This window comes from Catharus ustulatus, chromosome 10 (genome assembly GCF_009819885.2).
Source record: "Catharus ustulatus isolate bCatUst1 chromosome 10, bCatUst1.pri.v2, whole genome shotgun sequence".
Classification (NCBI taxonomy): Eukaryota; Metazoa; Chordata; class Aves; order Passeriformes; family Turdidae; genus Catharus; species Catharus ustulatus.
Genome location: NC_046230.1, coordinates 16,717,061 through 16,731,136, shown reverse-complemented (window position 1 = coordinate 16,731,136; position 14,076 = coordinate 16,717,061). Strand labels below are relative to the sequence as shown.

The window sequence follows — 14,076 nt, the reverse complement described above, 5'->3', positions numbered from 1 at the left end:
GGCAGAGGATGACTCAGATGAGCAGACAGGTGAGCAGGATTGTGGGGTCTCCTTTCCCTCTGTCCCTGTTCCCCTGGAAAAAAACACCCCAGGGCTCCCAGCTTGCCCCACAGTGAGAAGGTGGCTGAGCAAATCGCATTTCTTCTTTGCAGATGGAGAGGACAAGTAACTGGGAGGTTGCACACCCACAGCACGTTCTGGGCCATGGCTGATCCTCCAAGTCCTTTGATCTGCTCTTCCCCCATGTCCCCCCACAGAACCCATCACCCCTGCCCACCAAGCAGGGCAGCTCACTTGGCCAGTGCCTGCAGTTGCCTGCCCTGAAAAAAGTTCACATTTTAACCCAGACTTGTCCCAAGGGTTCAGTTGCTTTAGTTGCCCTTTCCCAGCTGCAGCTGGGGGGCAGAACTGGTGGGGAGGTGGGCAGGTAACCCCGCTGCACACACCAGCCTTGTCCTTCCTACATCCCACCATGCTCCCATGCTGCACCTGGACCCCTGGCACTCAGGGAAAGGGTTAAACACCAGACATGGGTTGATTGTGGCCATGTCCTGAAATACCAGGGTGCACCAGGCTTGTCTTGTGAGCCAGCCCTGTCTTGTCCCCCACTTCTGTTTCCCAGCCATCCCTCCCTGAGTGGTCCCTGGGCCCTGTGCTCAGGAGAAGGAACAATTCTCCAGATCAATCCAGAATCAGATCAATATGTCTGCTGGGTGTGTGAGGGCAAAATGCGACCCCATGATCAGGAATGCTGGAAGAGAAATAATTTTTTGTGTGTAAGAGAGCTTCTTCCTTTCTTAAAAAAATAAATCATTGTCAAATCTTGTTTGTTCAATAAAACCTTGGAAGGGTTTGAGCATTCACTGATCCTCCAGCAGCCATGGCCTCTGCCAGAATGGGGTGGGAAGCAGTGACGGGGCAGGCTTGGAGCAGCAGGATTACAGGATATTTCTGTTCTTGGCTTTAGTGCTGGACATACAGCTAAGCCAGGGTCTAGGACAGTGAATGGGATGGGAGTTGGGGGGTCTGATGGGGTCTAATATACCTTCCTAGGATCAGCATTCCCCAATGATCAGGGCTGAAGGGTTGTGGAATGTTTGTGGGGACCAAAGCCCGGCCTGCGTGCTCCGAGCCACTGTAAGCAGTGTCCATGAAAGCAGTGTGTGGAGACTTAGAGATGTGTATGGAAAATGAGGGAATGAAGCCACCAAAAAATTTACATCCATTTTCACTTTGGCTCTGTGGATGGGACCAGCAGAAAGCAGTGACTTGAGGGCTCAGTGGCAGTGAAGCGGGGCTGGCACAGGAACCCTTGAGGTACAGACAATTTAACAGCAAGCCAACACTTTTGTTTTATTCTATTTAGTTCCTAAGGGATTACAATCACTGCATTGCCCCACCTGACCCTGCTCTCGGGGGCTCTGCAGGGTTATACTGCACCAGCACATTCCCTGGTGCAGACACATTCAAGGGTGATCCCAGGTGTCTCCGCAGGTCCTCAAGTGAAGGTGAAATCCTCCTGCTTTGTGACCCAACATAAACACATTCAAAAAAGCACCTCCTCCAGAGTGAATCCTCCCAGAACCCAAAAGGCAGCTGCCTGTCCCCTGCTTCCATATGCTGCTGGAGATCATGAAAGCAAGCAGCAGAGCAGGCAGCAGTGGTTCACGAGCTGGAGGCGTCAGAAAAGGACTGATGGCAGGTTAGGGCTGCTGGGGGGACTGGCTTGGAGGCTTAATGTGGGGTCTCTGGATTCTTATCTGTAAAGGAGGAACAGACCATGCTGTCAATGTGGCTTTGGCTCTGTGCTTTGTGACAAGCTCAGATGGGGCATGCATCCCAGGCCCAGCCAAAGCATCTGAGATGCTTCAGGATGAGGCATAGGGGCAGGATTCAGAGCCCAGCCCAAAGTTCCCCACCCCAACACCCCATGGAAAGAGTAACCCCAGGGCAGACCTGGACTGAGGGGTCAATGGCCTGGAGCTGCAGTTTCCAGTGCCTTTCCAGGGAGTGGGAGAGGGTGGGCTCTGCTTGTTCTTCTGCCGTCGTTAAAGCTGGAGCAGGGAAGATGAGCAGAGCTTGAGGGCTGGGGTGAAGCAGAGCCTTAGTGGGGAAGTTTTACAGGCATGTACTCACAGGAGAAGGGCCGTGTTCTCCACAAGGTCTCCTTGGCCCTGAGAGGAGGGAACAGAATAGGGAGAACATGTCAGCAGAGGCTGGGAGAGCCCCTGCCTGATGCTGGTGTCTGGGTCAGATGGCAAAGGGGAGCCGTGACTGACTGTAGGGGTGAGATGGGGCTGTAAGAGGAGGAAAAACACCAGTTGTGCACACAGTTTCTTGCCTTGCCACAAGTGCAAATGAACAGAGGAACTTCCTAGAAATCCCTGGTTCCAGGGCTGTCAGGGAGCTGGGAGCAGAAGCAGGACACAGCTCCAGCCAGAGCCAAGGGCTTGGGAGATCCCCTGAATGTGGATGCCACCACAGGATCAAGGGCTGGGGGGGGGGAACAAGATCCTGGTTCTTTCACCCTAGCCTTGCACTTTGCCATTTTTCTGTTAACTCTCTGTTCTGCAGAAGAGCAAGGTCCAATTCTTAAACCACTTTTCTTCACTCCAGGCCAGCTCTTTCCAGACTCATGTGAATTGCAGTGGAAATAATTTGGGTGGTATGCAAATTAAACAGAAAGCCCATCTGTAACCAAGTATTGGGTGGGATGAGGAAGAAATGTAAACACTCCCTAATATGGGGGGAAAAGGAAAGCTAACATTCAACCCACTGATGCTATTCCACATCTGAGCAGTAGATGTCTGGAAAAGGGGCTGGAAGATATTAAAAGGTCACCCAACGCCTTTCCCAGGGCAGGGTCCCCCCTGCCCAAACCAGATGAGTTCTACCAGTGGTGGATCTTTCAAATGTGGATTTCTGATCAGTATTTCTCTCTGACACCCAACCTGCCACCTGCCCAGCACCCCCCTGTGCAGGCCCAGCCCACGGCTCACCCCTGGTGCTGGCGGCGGTGCTGGCGGCAGAGGTGCAGGGCCAGGCAGGCGATGGCAAACAGGAGGCAGAGCAGAGCCAGGGCTCCCAGCAGGATGCCAAGGAAAGCAGCCAGGCTGATGGCCAGCCACTCACACTGAGAACCGGCCGGGGAGTAGATGGAGAAGGGCAGGCAGCTGTGGATGGGGAGGGAGGAGCTGTGATGCTGTGGGAGAAGCAGCTGTGCAGGGCGGCCTCGTCCACCCCGGGGCTGCTGCTACCTGCACGTGGGCCCCTGGGGCAGGTGCTGGCACTGGCCACCATGCTGGCAGTAGCCCATCTTGCAAGGGGAGATGCAGATGAAGCCAATGGTCCCCACGTAGTGGAGCTGGTAGCCTTTGTAGCCATTCAGAGAGCAGGGGAAATAGTCCCTCAGCTCATCCACTGTCACTGGGGAGGGAAAGCACATGGGTTCAGCCTTGCAGCAACACCCCTTGATGCTTCTCCAAGCCTGCCCAAGGCTGGGAGGCTGCCCACCCACCTCCCCCAGGAGTGTGAACCAATCCCTGGGGCACACAGGGTTATGGGGACAATGGGGACAGTGGGGTACCCCCACGCTCTCCAGCTCAGTGCCAGGAGCCACTCACGCTTCACCAGGTCAGTGATGTTGTCCTGGTACAGGCGCTGGAAGAGGAGCCCCGTGCCCGTCTCCCGTCGCCTGCGCCGCCCATTGAAGGCTCCGGTGACGGCTGCGGGCAGCTCCTCGTTCAGGAAGTGGATGACGATGCTGTGGCTGTCATAGGCAAACTCTGACACCACCACGAAGGTGAAGCCATCGCTGTCTGTCCTGCAGGGAAAAGAGAGGGCTGCTGGCAGAGCTGCTGCTGCCTCTCAGAGCGACTGAGCCTCACCATGCCTCAGTGTTCCCATTTGGGCAATGGTAAGGAAGGGATGAGGCAGGAGTGGAAGGTGTCAACTGGCTTGTGTCTCCAAGGCAGTCTCCAATGCTTGTGTTTGCCAGCGTCAGGGCTGGAAAAACAGACTCTGAGCTGGAGGAAAATGCTGTTTGTGCACCAAACTCTCTGGGCCTACACTCAGCCCTGCCCCAACAGATCCTTAGAGTGGTCATGGGCTGCTTCACATCTGACTCACATCTGGGTGATGTTGGTGTTGCTCTGGAAAGCCTTTACCTCCAGGGAGTCCAGGATGGCTGAGACCTGCAGCAAGGGGAGCAGGAAGGCATTAGGAGACGGCAGAATGACACCAGCATGGGGAAAGTTTGAAGAGTGATGCAGGCATCGTGGCCAAGCCCCAGGGGTTGCTCTGGCCTTTGGTTCATTTGCTGGGGACTTGGCACAGGGCCACAGCTGCAGCAATTGCTGCTTCCTGCCTCTGGGCTTGTGGATCTGCTGGACCCCCAGAGACCCCCATGGGAGGGCATACAGAGGCATGGGCACCCCCAGCTGCCGTGCTGCCCAGTATGCCAATGTGTCCCCTGCTTTGAGCCCCCCCTACAGTGACATACAGTGCTATTGACTTGCTCAGCAGTGGCGTTTTGCAGTGTCTTGAGCCTCATCTGGATGCTTCTCCGAGGGAGATCTGCTGGGGGAAAGCCACAATGGTGGCTCTGGCATCCCAGGACCAGGGTGAGGTCTGGGTTTGGGTTTCACCCCATGCCAGGCACAGGGACCCACCTGTGCTTGGCAGTGGCTGAAAATCCCCCCCTGCCACCTGGCAGCGCTGGTCAGTGAAAGCCGGGGGGCAGGTGCAGGTGGGGGTGCAGGTGATGGGGTGAAGGTGGCAGTGTCCCCCATTGCTGCAGTAGCCCTCAGGGCAGGAGTGGTAGCCACAGGCTGAGCCACAGCCTGGCTTCTCACCTGTGGGATGGAGAGCATGGTAGAGATGTGAACCTGGCTACAGTACAGAGCCCCATGTCTCTGAGCCATCCTCAGCTGCTCTATAAGGCCTTTTTTCTGAGTTTTGCTTTGTTTTTCTTTTATGTGTTAGGAGTTTTAGAATAAATTCAAGAAAAAGCCCCACTCCCCCTCCTTCCAGCTGGAACTATTTGCCCTTCTTAAATCCCAGCATTAGAACAAGAGCAAAAGCCATCAACTCAGCCCCACCAAAGCAATCCAAAACCAGGGCTTGATTTAGCCCCCAACCTCCGCATGTGCATTTGAACTTTGCTGGGATGAGAATTTTTTTCTCAAGGAGAAAAATTGCATGGGAAAAATTTCCCTTCCCAGCAGATTAGTGAGATTGACAGCCTGGGAACATGAGTGGTGGCTGGACTCTGGTCCCTTCTGCTAATGACAGCAAGTGTTTGGATACAGAGCTCAGCCAGTTCCCCTTTCTCTCCTCTCCGACCAGCCTGGGTCCCCCAGGAATTCTCTTCCACAGAGCTGGGGGTGATGAGGACGAGGACCATGCCTGCCAGGGACCGCATACTCACCCTGCTCACTGGCCAGGCAGGAGCAGACGTAGCTGCCCACAGTGTTGGTGCAGGTGCTGTTCTCCGGGCACTCCGTCCCCTGCGCGCACTCGTCGATATCTGCCGAGGCAGTGCACCATGGCACCGGGACAAACACCTCGGCTGGGCTCCCAGGGGCCATGGTGTGAGTCCTTGTCACCTGAGCAGTGCTGTCCATCCCCTGTCAGGCCAGGTGGGCAGGGCCCACAGCCACTGAAAGGGTCACATCCCACGCCAGGGAAGCATCCCTGGGAGCAGGGCTCCGGGGGGTTCTGGCAGATGGGACCCGAGTAGCCGCTCTCGCATCTGCAGGCTGCCAGCTGGGAAGGGGAGAGTGACACTGGCTTAGGGATTGTGAGGAGGATGGGTGGACAGAGAAGACAGCCAGCACAGCTGGCATGGGGACAGGCTCAATATGTTGCCAGAGGAGCTTCTGGCACACTACCTGCAGGGAGGACTCCCTGAGAGTGACAGTGTTGCTGTAGTCACACTCCTGGCTCCTGCTGCATCTGCAAAGGGTGAAGTGGAGCTGGAGGAGTGCAGAGACGTTGTTGGATCCAACAGCCTCCAGGTTCATGGTGAATGGGGCTATCCCACGGGGCTCCCATATCAGGGTGCCATTCTCTGCCAGGAAGAGAGGTGGGAGTTAGAGGTGGCAGAGGAATTCCATCCCATTCCTTCACATCCCAGCTGCTCCATCTCTCCTTACCTGATATGTTGAGCTCTGGTGAGAGATGGGGAATGAAGCGTGCACCCACCCCCAAGGCATGGTACTGCCTTCTGACCTTCTCTGTCCTGAAGGTTGTGATTGATGTATCACCGGTGATGACAGGAGGGAAAGCATCTGAGGAAAGAGCAGCCCAGCACACTTGCGGCCTCATGACCCCTTGGCTCTGAGTCCCTCCTGGTGAGGATGGGACCCCAGGCAAATGCTGTCATGGCTGCACACCAACAAGGCCCTTATGTTGCACAGCGTGGTGGCATTTCCCAGGTTTGGAGAGAAGCCAGAAATGCAGTTCCAGGAAATGCAATTCCAAAACCTTGATGGCAACTGTCCTGCTGGTGGCATCTCCCAGGACTGGAGACAAGCCAGCTGGACAGTGCAAATCCAAGACCTTAGTGACTTCTGTCTCATGTGAAGCAAGACAGCCACGGAAAGGAGCGGAGCAGGGCAGTGCCCAGTTACACCTGAGCCATGCCCTCTCAGAGGTGAGGATGTGTCCACTTACTGAGAGCTGTCCTCCTCTGCTGGAAGTCGGCTGCAAGGTTCTGGGTGGCCAGGCCCAGGGCCAAGTTCCCTGTGCTCAGAGAATCGTAGATGCACTCCTTGCTGCCATGACACTGCGAGGCTGCCAGCTGGTACCGGCTTTCATTCTCCTGCCGCAGCCGAGACAAGAAGAAGGGTGTGAAGGTCAGTGCTGGTGAGTCCAGAGGCTGAGTGAACAGGCTGTGCTCCCCAACAGCCCCTGCAAGAGAGCACACCATGGGTACAGGCGATTTTGAGGTTTGCTGTATTTTAGGGTTCCTTTTCACAGAGCAGTGAGGACACCAAACACCTTCTCTTGGCATTGCTTTTGCTCAAGCAAAAGTTTAAACATTTCAAGCCTAAGCATGGCCAGAAGGTGCAGGAAGGGAAGGATCATCAAGGGGGATGCTAAGCCTGGACTTACAGGTCATTCCATAGCTGTAGATCTCCTCCTCACTGCTGTTCACAGGGATGCTGGTACCGTTTGGCATTTGGAAGTCATCTGCAGGGTCATGGTCCCACACACCTGGCAGAGCATCACCAGAGTGCTGGAATCCCCCATGCCAGGGTTGACCTCCTCTCTCATGCTGGTCAACGTTTAATTTACACCCAGGTGTCCCTGCCCTCACAAGCACAATTCCCCAGTTTTCCAGTCTACTTTAGAGAGGGAAGACAATTTGCACCCCGGCCCTGCGGTGGTGCCAGAAGCCCTCACCCAGGAGGCCCCTGGTGCTGTTGCGGTACCAGTCGGGCAGGCTGCAGACCACGCTGAGCATCCCAGAGGTGGCCGAGACAGAGACAGCAACGGTCCCGTCAAAGACAGCCGTGACAGAGGAGGCGTTGACTAGCAGGACACCAGGGCTGTAGTAGACCTCGTCACCCAGGTCTGCAAGAGAAGGATAGCATAGAGGGTGAGTCCATGCAAAGCTGGGATCTGAAATGACAATCCTGGAGAGGAGTGCTCCCCATCCACCCCACCCAAATCAGAGACAGGGGCAGGTGAGAGACATTTAATGGATCTCAGGATGGCTGCCCTCGCACTGGCAGGGCTGGTCCCAGGGAATGGGGACATCTCTCATCCCCACCACAAACATTTAGTATTTAACAGCAGATCCTGCTCACCTTGGGAATAGGAAAACAGGATGGTTTCATTGTTCAGGAGGACTTGGATGTCATCCTGGCTCCCCAAGGTCCACTCAACCTGAAAATCGTGGTGGATGTCCCAGTCAGCCCCTCTGCTTGTCCCTTGCTGCTGTCCCTCCATGCTGGGAACAGCTATTAACTCTGTCCTCCTCCAGCCTAGGAAGAGAGGCTCAGCCCTGGGGTGTGTCTTGGTGTGTTCTTCACCCCAGCAGACACACAGTACAACAGCTTTGATGTTTGCACAGAAGAGGACAGCCATCTGCCTGTCACCACTGGCAAGGGGCACACCCAGGCCACCACCACTGCTCAGCTAACTGTGACAGCATGGAGAGCTGTGCTGGGGGGCTCCCAGCTCTGAGCCCCCTCCTCATGCTCTTCAATGCCTGTTCCTGGTGATACCAGGACATTCTGCTTAATGAAGCTAAATGGATGTGGGGAGCAATTCTGCAAAGTCAGGAAGACCATGTTCCTTCACAATCTCCAGCCCTTGCTGGCCTGTTTCCAGGAGGTGTTAGACCTGTGCCTGGTGAATCCCACCACTAACAGTACTCTGTTGGAGTGGCAGGAGGTGGCAGGAAAGGAGAGGGGATGCCTCTCAGGTCCCACCCATTTGTAGGTGATGCAGAGGTGATGCCCAACTTGCCAGAGAGATCTCTCCCATTAGAGAGTCAAACTCATACCCAGAGCACTCCTACTCACTGTTGTGGTGGTGTTGGAGATGTACTGGGCAGCAAAGGCCACAAAGTTGGTGGCCTGGGCCATGCCAGTCTGTGCTGTGCGCCCATGCAAAACAAAGCTGGTCTGGGCATCACTGGCCTGCAGCAGGACAAAGTCCCCAAGTCCATTGAAGGTGTAGGTGAGTCCATCCAGAGTGGTGATGTGAGGGTCCCCAAAGGCACCAGCTGGGGTCCAAAGGAGATGGAGATGGAGATGTTTTGGGCAGAGGAAGAAGAGCAAATGCTGATGTCATTTTAGGGAGGAGAGCAGCCCCAGAGCTGTTCAGTGGTGGCTCAGCAGTCCCCACTGGCATATTGCAGTGTGGTTAATGCATGGTGTCCATGCACAGCTCAGTGCCCTGGCACAGCAGAGGCAGAGCCTGGGGACTCACCGGGGGTGGGTGGCACGTATCCCTCACAGCCAACCCTCGGTCTCTTCTCAGCAAACCTGGCACAGAACAGGGGCTTCCCCACACGCCGGCAGCACCAGTCAAATGCTTCCAGCTCCCTGTCTGTGGAGGAACGTGATGGGGTGTGTCAGAGTCCTTGCTCTGCCTGTGCTTGATGCTTGGGGCAAGGGAATGGCAGTTCCCACTTACCAGTGGCAGTGTGGAAGGGGAGGCTCCATGTTCTCTCCTGCCAGCCTTCGAGCAAGCTCCCACCTTGGTACAGACATCGCACCCCAGCTCCAGCTGGGCTGGGAGATGCAGTGCGCAGCATCCTCACAGAGCTGTCCTCTGGGCCTGAAAGAGTGGGGGGGTCATGGTTGTCCCCAGCGCAGGAGGGGACCATCCCCCCCACCCTGCAGCTGGTCCTGGGGGGTGTCCTTGGCACCTCTGCTCCAGTGGTAGCGGGGATCCAGCTCTGCCTGGGGCCGGGAGCAGGGGCACGGTGGCAGCTGGCTGTTCCAGGTGGCCGGCGCTGGCTCTGTGTCCAGCCACGCCAGGCACTGCAGCCTGTAATTCACCCGGGAGCGACTGTCCAGCCTGTAAATCCACAGTCCACGCACATCTGGGGGAGCAACCAGAGACAAACACGGCTCAGCCAGGGTCTCGCCTTGTGCTGAGGGATCCCGTGGGGCAGCTGTCCCTGGGCACTGACCTCACACGAGGTCTCCAGGCTCCCTCTAGAGCCCGCGGGGCTGTGGCAAGCCACAGGAGGACATGGGACACTCACAGTCTGCTCTTGGTGGCCAGCTCTTGCCCAGAGGCTTTGCTGGCCCATCACCTCGCAGGGATGGGTGCTGGGGACATGCTCCTGGCACAGAGCACACAGCTCCTGCCATCCCCACCCGCCCCAAGGACCACCGGTGCCATACCAGAGCCGGCGCTGCTGTACTGGTCTGGTCGGTACTTGACAGCTGGGGGCTTCTGAGTCAGCTTGTTGTTTTGGGCATAGCCATTGCCGCTGTGTGGAGAGAGGAGGTTGGAGGTCATCCTTCCAACACAACCCTCCTCCTCTCCCCATAGAGCAGCTGGGGTGGGAGCTGCTGCAGTTTGCAAGAGAAAGGATTAAATGTGGCAGGGATGCTCCAGGAGTGGGAGCTGGGCTCTCCTGGGGGTAATGCCTCCAACAGTCTCAACACAGTGCTGGAACAAATCTCTGCTGTCCCAAAAGCCAGTGACACGTGTGCAGCACCTGGAGAAGCCGATCAGCACGTTGGCTGCAGCCAGCTTGGTGTAGTCCCAGCGCATCCCACCGTCCTGGTAGAGCAGCAGGGCGAAGGAGCGGTTCCCATCCGTGGTGAGCACTGCCTGGTAGGTGCTCGTCTGGAGAAACCCGAGGCACCCCCTTAGCACTCCCAAAGCCTCCCCTGCTCTCTGCAGCACAGACTGAGGCAGTGAGACTTGAAATAGCCATCAACAACTCTCTGTCACCTGGGTCCCCCACTTCTCACCTGAGTGTCATCCCTCCGGGATGGGTATGCTGGAGCTTTCTCCCACGTCACCTTCAAGGTCCATTTTGCTACATAGGGGATTTTCAGGTACTTCTCAATCTTTGCTTCCACATCTTGGACAACAGGGTTTTGTGTAGAGCTGAGTGTGGAGTACTCCTGCCAGATGGCAAGAGAGAGAATTAAATTAGTGAGCAAGGAACTGGATTCTCCCAGGAGAACACCTCTGCTGGCCCTCACCTGGTACCAGGTGGTGCCAACACCCTTGGAAAAGTCTGCATCATCCCAAAAGGCAGCTACCATTGGCAGGCTCTCCCGGCCAGTGAAGCCCCAGGGTGGGGGGTTGGGGTTGGATGGGACATAGTTGTCCGTGGGTGGAAAAATGATCTGTCCGTTATCTGTAAACTGACCAAAATAACTTGTTATTTGCTGACTGGGATAGCTTTTAGCCTCCATGGGTGAGCAGAAACCAACCATTTTAAATGTAAAAAAAAAAAAAAAAAAGATACTCAGATGAAATTTGGTTTCTGCTCCATTTCTGTGTTTGTTTGTTTTTGTTTTTTTTACCAAAAGGCAGCACACCCATTATGTGCTCACCAAGGGGGGCACTCACATAGAGAGCATCTCGCAGTGACTTCCCAAAGGGAAATCCAATCTCTGGCTTGAACAGGGGTGAGTTAAAATCCACCATCCTCCGGACGTACTCTTTGTCCCCTCCTTCCACGCCAAAGGGGTAGAGTGAGGTCGCTGGCTCTGCCATGGGCAGGAGATCAATGAAAAAGGTGTCAAATCATTAATGTCTGCTTCATCCATCCTGCAGCCAGGACAAATCCATCTGTTTGCTGCCAGGATGCTGTGCCTGTGCTCTGATGGATTGTAACCCAATTTTGAGGTGTTCTCAAATGTCCTATTTTGCCTTTTCCCATTAATACCGTAGCCCAGTGTGCAATGTAGATGAGATACTCTGGACCAGGCCATACCCTCATCCATCACAATGCTTGAATGGCTGAAAACTCCTTTCCTAATCTTGTCTTTGGGAAAAAGAAAAATCTACTTACTGGTAAGCTCATGGGTGGGTTGGGGCTCAGGTGCAGGAGCTCTGTGCCCAGGGGTGGTGTGGGCAGATGTGTTCAGTTTGGTGGATGGTCCTCTCTGTGTCCCAAAGGCATGAGACAGGGCGGTGACAGGGCTGGTGGTGGCTTGTGGTCTCACTGGTGCTGTGGTGCCTGGGGCTGGGAGATTTCCTGCCTCCTTGGCTGGGCTCACTGGGGCTATGGATGAAATAGCCATGCTGTTCCCTGCAATGATGGCTGTGGTGCTGCCTGCAGTGGTGGCAGTGGCAGCAGTGGTGCTGTCTGTGGTGGTGGCAGTGGTGTTCCCTGCAGTGGTAGCAGTGCTGTTCCCTGCAGTGGTGGCAGTGGTGGCAGTGGTAGCAGTGGTGGCAGTGCTGTTCCCTGCAGTGGTGGCAGTGGTGGCAGTGGTAGCAGTGGTGGCTGTGGTGCTGCCTGCAGTGGTGGCAGTGGTAGCAGTGGTAGCAGTGCTGTTCCCTGCAGTGGTGGCAGTAGTGCTGCCTGCAGTGGTGGCAGTGGTAGCAGTGGTGGCTGTAGTGCTGCCTGCAGTGGTAGCAGTGCTGTTCCCTGCAGTGGTGGCAGCGGTGCTCCCTGCAGCAGTGGCTGTGGTGCTGCCTGTGCTGATGGCTGTTTTCTCCTTCCAGGCAGGTGCCCCTGGAGATGTCTGGAAGGCAGGAGGTGACGTGCTCACTACTTGTCCCATGTCGTGGTAGATGATGAATGTAGAAGTGGTGCCTGTTGATGGCTTGGTGGGAGTCTGTCCAGCTGCTGCCACCCCAGTTGCACCAACACCAAGCAGGGACAAGGGGGCTGTTGTTGCCTCCTCTGCTGGGCTGTGCAGGCTGGGAAGGGAAGAACCAGACACTGCAACAGCAGTGCTGGGACCAAGGACACCCCAGGATCCAAGAGTTGTCTCCACCAAGGGGTTACGTGCTGCTGGGGATGGGACAGGCTGCCCAGCTCCGCTTGTCTCGCTGTGTGTGACAGCCAGGGATGGGGCACTGCTGGTGCTGGTGGCCCCTGCTGTGGTGGGTGGCATGGCTGTGGTGACCCTGGTCACAAAGGCCTCCCAGCCTGTAGAGGTGGGAGGCAGGTTAGTGTTGCTGGGGAATGTGCTGGTGGATGGTGTGGTGGCCAGCAAGGTGGCCAGGCTTGTGCCAGTGGCGTTGGAGTCAGGGCCATGGGTGCTGCTGGTGCTGGCTGAGGGTGCTGTACCCTCAGTGCTGCTCTCAGAGTGGGTGGTCTCCACATGTGCAGTGGTACCTGTGGTACCTGTCCAGGATGCAGCTGTAGCCTTTTGCACATTTGAGTGGCCAACAGTCGGTGAGGTGATCCCAGCTGTGGGCTTGTCCTCAGTGGCATGTGGCTCTGGTGATGGCCTGGCAGTGACAATCACGTGGCTGGGTGTTGGCCCTGCTGCACTGGCACCTCGGTTCTCCTCCATGCTCACCTCCAGGAACCCCATCCCCACTGCTCGCCCTGTGGCACTGCCATTGGGCTGGGGGTCACCTGAGGCCCCCACTGCTTGCAGTGGGGCTGTCGGGGACACTGGGGACATGACTGTTGTCATCTCTTGGGGGATGCTGGATGGGGACACCTCAAGAGCCATCCCTACATTAGCTCTGCCTTCCAGGAGAGGGGTGACATCTGCTTGTGATGCCATGGGGACAGTGACTGCTCTGGGTCCCCCAGGGGTATCTGACACAGCTCTGCCTGGTGCATTGTTGGATGATGGCATCTCTGTCCCTGGAGCTTCCACAATTTGGGGCCCACCCCAGAGCACTGGGGTTAGTGCAGATCTGGGTGTGACATCAGTTCCTGGGGCTGTTGAGCCTGCTGTGGGACCTGGCTGGCTGTGGCTGGGGTGTGCATCAGGCACAGGCAGGTTGGCTTTGGTGTCCTCCGGCATTGTGGTGGCACTGCTGCTGGCGAGTGATGCTGATCCCATCCCCGCTTCACTAATTGGAGTGCTGCTAACAAAGGAGAATGGATGGGCAGTTGGCACAGTCCCAATGCCAAACGCAGAGATGGAAGGTGGTGGTGCAGCAGCAGCAGCTTGAGGGGTCTTGTCTGGCTTTGCTCCACTGGTGCCCGTGAAGGACAAAGGCACGGCCATGCTGGGAGTGGCTGGAGGAGATCCACCTGCAGCTGCCTCTGCTGTGGTAGTGCCAAGGCCTGTTGAGAGGGGCTGAGGGAGCAGAGAGCCAATGGAGCGTGGAAAGGGCTTTGGAGAAGGACCATCAGGGTGATTGAGAGCTGTGTCCTTGGTCTCTGGGATGGCAGTGCCTGCTGTGGCTTTGGTACTGGCCTCATTCCTGATGGACACCAGCTCAGCATTGGTGCTTCCCAGGGTTGGGATGTGCTCTCCAGCTATGACATCCATCACTGTAGCCATCGTGCTCACAGCTTGTGTGGTGGCCTGGGGCTGGGTGACAGCATTGTCTCCAGGCAGCCCATGTCCAGCAGTGCCTGGGGCTGCGCTGTGGCTGGGGGGAAGCGTCGCCCCTGTGCCCAGCACAGCATCATCAGGAAGCTGGGACAAAAGGGCTGGAGACAGCTGA

At 56.4% G+C, this 14,076-nt stretch overlaps 1 protein-coding gene across 1 annotated transcript; it reads right to left on the bottom strand.

Annotated features, from left to right (window-relative positions):
• Positions 1-1,327: 1,327 nt before the first annotated feature.
• On the bottom strand, positions 1,328-11,765 carry MUC4 (mucin 4, cell surface associated). The gene is made up of 27 exons (XM_033068421.1): positions 11,504-11,765; positions 11,059-11,198; positions 10,686-10,850; positions 10,449-10,604; positions 10,190-10,320; positions 9,870-9,958; positions 9,341-9,562; positions 9,151-9,294; positions 8,944-9,063; positions 8,535-8,737; positions 7,815-7,893; positions 7,408-7,578; positions 7,117-7,218; positions 6,676-6,912; positions 6,156-6,290; positions 5,892-6,070; positions 5,607-5,766; positions 5,429-5,527; positions 4,671-4,853; positions 4,502-4,575; positions 4,129-4,193; positions 3,624-3,823; positions 3,258-3,426; positions 3,000-3,173; positions 2,137-2,174; positions 1,957-2,054; positions 1,328-1,760 (listed from the first exon to the last, which is right to left on the bottom strand). Exons 1-27 carry the CDS (start codon positions 11,733-11,735, stop codon positions 1,704-1,706), a joined length of 3,822 nt encoding a protein of 1,273 aa, XP_032924312.1. The 5' UTR covers positions 11,736-11,765; the 3' UTR covers positions 1,328-1,703.
• Between the last annotated feature and the right edge of the window lie 2,311 nt (positions 11,766-14,076).

Coding starts and splice junctions, on each gene's coding strand:
- MUC4 (XM_033068421.1), bottom strand. CDS start 11,735: ATGGCTATTTCATCCATAGCCCCAGTGAGCCCAGCCAAGGAGGCAGGA. Junction 10,321..10,448: donor CCCGGAGGGATGACACTCAG/GTGAGAAGTGGG, acceptor GGGTTTCTCCAG/ACGAGCACCTACCAGGCAGT. Junction 4,854..5,428: donor CTGCCTGGCCAGTGAGCAGG/GTGAGTATGCGG, acceptor TCCATCCCACAG/GTGAGAAGCCAGGCTGTGGC.